This window comes from Zingiber officinale, chromosome 1B (assembly GCF_018446385.1).
Source record: "Zingiber officinale cultivar Zhangliang chromosome 1B, Zo_v1.1, whole genome shotgun sequence".
Taxonomy (NCBI): Eukaryota; Viridiplantae; Streptophyta; class Magnoliopsida; order Zingiberales; family Zingiberaceae; genus Zingiber; species Zingiber officinale.
Genome location: NC_055986.1, coordinates 85,125,616 through 85,131,620, shown reverse-complemented (window position 1 = coordinate 85,131,620; position 6,005 = coordinate 85,125,616). Strand labels below are relative to the sequence as shown.

At 37.4% G+C, this 6,005-nt stretch overlaps 1 protein-coding gene across 1 annotated transcript; it reads right to left on the bottom strand.

Annotated features, from left to right (window-relative positions):
• Positions 1-315: 315 nt before the first annotated feature.
• Positions 316-3,017, bottom strand: LOC121976100 (beta-glucosidase 3-like). Its single transcript, XM_042528133.1, has 6 exons — positions 2,993-3,017; positions 1,922-1,968; positions 1,174-1,232; positions 885-960; positions 724-795; positions 316-630 (listed from the first exon to the last, which is right to left on the bottom strand). Exons 2-6 carry the CDS (start codon positions 1,962-1,964, stop codon positions 587-589), a joined length of 294 nt encoding a protein of 97 aa, XP_042384067.1. The 5' UTR covers positions 1,965-1,968; positions 2,993-3,017; the 3' UTR covers positions 316-586.
• Between the last annotated feature and the right edge of the window lie 2,988 nt (positions 3,018-6,005).

The following is a 6,005-nucleotide window of genomic DNA, read 5'->3' as shown; positions in this document are numbered from 1 at the left end:
TTATCCTTCTTGCTCTGTGCAGAGATTTAACTAAATCTTCCCCAGTAGTTTTATTTGTTAATAGACAATTCTCTTTATCTATTACTGGATGGGCACCTTTGCTTGTTTGATGTCCTGAGGGTGACAACTGATTGGTGATTCTTTGTAAAGGAGGCCTCCATCTTAAAGGAGCCATTGGAGGCTTTGGGAACTTTGCAACATCCTTCTTGGTTGTTCTCTTACCTGAATAGAATAAAATAGTCAATATGGATATAAAGCAGTTTGTTGCTTACATAAGGAAAATTAAAGATGTTGTAAATTCTACTCAAATAGAGATTGAAAATGAGATAAGTAACCTTTTGCTGATAATTTTTACTTGTTTGCTCAGCTTCTTTGATCTGCACATTTGAAATAATCTGTTAAAGTGCAGAAAGCAAGGTCAATGACAAATCTCTCATGGATGCACCTAAAATGGCAAGTACTGAAGTCCCCTCCATTAGCACAAGTGTGAATAGCAATGTTCAGAGCATCAACAACTCATTGATTCATGAGAGTTCTTGCATCCAAGAAGATCCAGGAGTTCACATGATCTTCTCTACTAAACCAGCTAAATTTGCAAATTCAAATGATGAAGTAAGACCAATCCAGTCCCTGCAGAGTGCATTTCAAACGAATGCTGCTCAATCTCTCACCAAATGTTGAATTAGAAAACAAGTTTGATGTATATTTAAAGGGAAGACTAACCATATTTCACTAGCTCATCGATGAAGTTGTTGTAGAACTGCAGACCTTTAGGATTCACAAATCCTCTTCCATCTACAAAGAAAGTAGCATTCATATAAAATAACAGAATTAGTGTTTTTTAATAACACTCTAACCGATCTAAAAGTTTCAGGGAGTCATACTCGGAAGAAGTCTTGACCAAGAGATGGAGTATCTGTAGGAGTCCAATCCCAATTCAGCCATCAGCTTGACATCTTCCTAATAAATCATCTCATCTTACTGAAAGTTACTTGTATGATTCTTCTATAGTCAAACTAACTCTTTAATTGTGCGATTGCTTAGGAAGTAGCTTTAATAGTCATCAATGGGTAATAATTAAGTTAAGATTCAAACCCAAAATGAAATAGATAGAAGAAGCTTTTATATATTTTTACATTAAAAAAGGTGAACCTAAAAAGTGTGTAGTTATACCTTATATTTGTGATACCCATCTGAAGCTAGATCTGCTGTACTTTTGTCCATCATTCGTCCTAAAATATTCATCATAAAAAAAGATCAATAATTCTCAGAAAGTTAAACGGTGGTTAGAGTAATTAAACACAGGATTATAATATCAGTGACTGAAATTCCATTACTCAAATGCATTCAAATGTGAAGTGTTGAGCTACTCATTCTTCCGGAGTCTACTCATCTCCTCTTACGAAATTATCAGAGGTGTTACAGATGTGAAGACATACCAGTTAACAAGCTCATTGTGAGGCTCATATACTCGAAGAAGTACACCAGAAAATTCACCTTTTGGATGATAGATCGATCAAGAGGATATCTAACTGGAGGAAGAAACTAGGCAATTGTTTTGAAGCTTACCTTGATCCCCTTGCTTTACTTCCAGCTCATTTAATTGGTTCTGATAGATATGTTTCAGCAAGGGAAGCAATTCAGATATCAAGCTATATGTGTGCTCCTTATTATTAAACTTGTTTTGACCATTTGCCAGTTCCTGAAGATGATACAAATTGAATATGCACATAAAATTGTCATAAACCCAGTCTAACACCAGATTGGGTTTATGACAATTTTGATAAGTACTATGATTTGGTCACTCTTGATACTAGTCTTGTTAGTTCTGAGACTGATGCTAATCCTAAGACTAAAGAAATTGCAAAAAAAATGATGATAGTGGGTTTATGGTGCATACAGATAAAGCCAGAAAATAGACCTTCAATTAGCATGGTTATCAACATGTTGGAAGGAAGCATCATGGACCTGCAAATGCCACCAAAACCAAAATTCAGTTAGAGTGCCATTTGAAGATTATTAAATGATGCAATATTATTTTTGTTTCCACAGTATTCTGAACAATAAAACAAAATCAAACCTGTATAACATTTGGCTTGAATGTAATCTGTGATCAAAGTAATTTCTTAATTCTGTTTTTTGTGGTGAGATTATATTGGAAAACAAATATTGTTTAAATGCTTGTTGACCTCATAATGTTGTAAAAGAGTCGCACAAATAATTGTTTATCATATGCCAAGCTAGTAATAGGGAGATATATATTCCCTTTAGCATCCATTACAGTCAACAGGATAAGATAGTCCATTCAGATTAGAGAATTATATGGGAAAGATAGTTGTTGTTCTTTCCAATTTCCATCATTTTGATTGCAGAGGTGAAGAGTTTCTGTCTACCTCTAATTTTGTTTGTACATAATAACAACAAAGAGAAATTCTTGTCAAATAGTTTAGCAACAACTGGAATGTAGGAACAATTTCAAACTGTGATTGAATTAAGCCAATGAATTTTTACAGGATCTGCAAACTTTTCAGGGTTAGAAATATGCATCTAAATCTTTATGGGAGTCAAGTGAGACTAAACTTATTTCTAGTTAAAATTCTTCCCTGGACCAAGAATGTTTAGGATCTACTGAAACAGGAATGAAGAGGTCCAGCTAATGGATTCCAAAAATCAGAGAAAGTAACGACATTGTAAAGCTCGTAGTCGGGCACGCAAGCTTGAACCCCAAAAGATTTTTTTTCTTCATATGCTGGAAACTTCATTCAAATCTCTTGCTGGAAAGATCAAAACAACTGACTAATTAATTATTAGAATTACTATATCACCCTAGTAATAGCTCCAATAATCAACGAGCTTGTCACTCAATTGGCACAGTCTTTCCGGATCCGGTCTATCCTAAACCCTAAACCGTATTAGGAACTATTCAGATGGATTCAGATAATTAACTTGGTCATGAATCGATTTAACAAGAAGGTCAAAAGAAAATACTCATTTAATGATCAAAGCCTTTAAGTTGTATATGTCGCGCATCTAAGAAGCCCAACACACAAATCCTGTAGAAACAACAACAACAAAAAGAGGTAAATTTATAAGCCAGAAAACATGACATATTAGTGAAAAGAATTAGCATAGACATAAAAGAAACTTGATAGTTCAAGGAATACATAAAACCAACTTAGCAACAAGAAATAACAACTCCTCAATCTAGCAAACAAAAATGATAAAATCAACTCAGGATAGTGTTTGAGGAAATTCATCAAACACATTACATACATCAATCAATTAATACTTGCAATCAAGAGATCAAGAAGATGAAACTCTAATATTTTTTAGTTTCCACTATACTTGAGTTTCTAGGTTACACATGCAAGAACATGGCCTTGACAAGCAAAGTTTCAAGCTTATTTGAGTTTCAAGAAATTTAACTGACGAAGAAGAAATCACCTGCCAATCTCAATTGCATAGTCTAACCACCACATTCTTTTGCGTCCATACCATCGCTACCACCGGACCAGAGATGATGTACTCCACAAGGGAACCAAAGAAGGGCTTCGCGGAGAGGTCGACATAGTGTTTCTATGCAAAGGAGCGTTCCACGCTGACCAACTTCAACCCTGATCGATGCACAAAAATAACCAAGAAAATTTATCATTTCTTCTCTAAAGTAGACGGGGAAAACAAAAAAGGATTGTAGTTGGTAAAATCTTCACCTTTCAAGTAGAAACCTTTTTTCTCAAACCTACTAATAATTTCTCCAACCTTTCAACTAAAAAAAAAAAGGAAGAAGAAGGATTTTGGTGTTTCAGTAACATATCTACTGTAAATTACGCAATGCAACGCCGAAGAATAGATGAACGAAGCGAAGGAATAAGAAATCAAGGGGGAGGAAGACGGAGAGCACACTAGGCCGCGTTGGACGTCGTTGGGCTTGATCATGATGAAGGTCTGTCTGTTCCATCGTCGTGCTCGCTTCGTTTCTATCGCTTGCTTGCTGACGTTGTCAAGGAGAATGATGACCGAAGGCACAAATTTCATAGAGTGGGAACAGAAACCCTAATCAGACTCAGCTCCACAGAAGATCCTGGCTAGAAGTGCGAGTCTTCCCAAGTCAAAACTACAAAAGCCAATTGATTTGCTGGCAGCGGATGCTGACCACGACCTTCCGCATGGGGTTGGCCAGCGGCTGGGCGTCCTCGACGTGTGCGGCGTCACCGTCCGCGGGGTGGCCGACCGCGGGGTCGCCGAAGGCAGCAGGAGCGATCGCGTGAGCGACAAAGAGTGGAGTTGAGATGGAGGAGCGGAGGCCGGCGGGCGAGAATGAGTTGCTACCCTCTGCGTCCTCAGTCAAACACAAGGCAAGCTATGCTGTGCATCGATCTAGGAAGGGGAAGAGGGAGATGAGGCTGAGAGAGATAGCCAGATGGCCAACAGCGAGGAGGAAAGTGGTGGATATACAGTGGACGACGCGATATAGGTTTAGGTTTAGAGGGAAGAGTGAAGTGTTGTAAATTTTGGTTAAATATTGGTGGGAAAATTAAATTATTTTATTTTATCATAGACACCGAGTTTTAAAAACCGCTGTTAAAATCGGTGTCTATTAACGAAAAAAGACGCTCATAGACATCGGCTTCAAAAACCGATGTCTATGAGCGAAAATCTGCGCTCATAGACACCGGTTTTTGGAAAAACCGGTGTAAAATACTCAAAGACATCGGTTTTTGCTTAAAACCGTTGTTGTTCCACTAATGTTTATGAGGGATTTTATTGTAGTGGCACCACTATTATTACTATAAATTGTAATAATTTTTGGGCATACCAGAAAACATGTCTAAGTCCATCATGAAGTATCTGAGCCATACAGCTTCTATGACTGCCTCAGAGGCTGCCACTTACTCAGTTTCTATGGCGGAGTCTGAAAAAACACCTTTGCTTATCACTCTTCCATAGTTATGACTTCACCTCCTTAAATAAACACAAAACCCCGAGGTTGACTTACTATTGTCCTTATCCGATTGGAAGTCAAAATCCGTGCAACCCACAGGGACCAAATTATCTGCCTTATAAGCTAGCATATAATATCTAGTGCCTCTAAGGTACTTCAATATATGCTTTACCACAGTCCAATGTCCTTATCCAGGGTTACTTTGATATCTGCTAACTATGCCCTCGGCAAAATAGATTTCTGATCTCGTGATAGCATACATTAGGCCTCCGACAGCCAAAGCATAAGGAACTGCCTTCATTTCCTCTATCTCCTTTGATGTCTTCGGAGACATCTCTTTAGATAAAGCTACTCCATGCTGAAAAGGTAAGAAACCTTTTTAGAGTTTTGCATGCTTAAAACGAGCAAGGATTGTTTCGATATATGAAGCTTGGGATAAGTAAAATATTCTTTTCTTGCAATCCCTTATTACTTTGATCCCAAGAATATATGCATTTTCCCAAGTCCTTCATATCGAATTGTTTGGACAACCATACCCTTACTTCTGACAACACTTTGATATTATTTCCAACTACCAAAAATGTTATCTACGTATAGTACAAGAAATACCACCACGTTTCCATCACACTTCTTGTATACACAAGACTCATTCAGTTATTAAATAAATTCATAGGTCTGGATTACTTTATTAAACCGGATAATCCAAGACCTTGAAGCATTACTTCAGTCCATAGACTGATTAAGCTTACACACAAGATGCTCTTTGCTCTTTGCAATGAACCCTTCTGGTTGCTATATATGGATGTTTTCTTCAAGACTTCCATTAAGGAAAGCTGTCTTGACATCCACTTGCTAAATAGATAAAAGAATCCGGATAGACTTAAGCATGGCTACCGGTGAAAAAGTGTCCTTTTTCAACAAGCCTTGCTTTGAAAGTTTCCACCTTCCTGTCTATCCCTCTTTTCCTATTGTAGACTTATTTTCACCCAATGGCTTTTACACCATTTGGTGATTTTATAAGCTCCCAGACTCTATTAGAATACATATATTCTAATTCTGTATT

Coding starts and splice junctions, on each gene's coding strand:
- LOC121976100 (XM_042528133.1), bottom strand. CDS start 1,964: ATGATGCTTCCTTCCAACATGTTGATAACCATGCTAATTGAAG. Junction 961..1,173: donor ATGGGTATCACAAATATAAG/GTATAACTACAC, acceptor ATGATTTATTAG/GAAGATGTCAAGCTGATGGC. Junction 631..723: donor CGATGAGCTAGTGAAATATG/GTTAGTCTTCCC, acceptor TGCACTCTGCAG/GGACTGGATTGGTCTTACTT.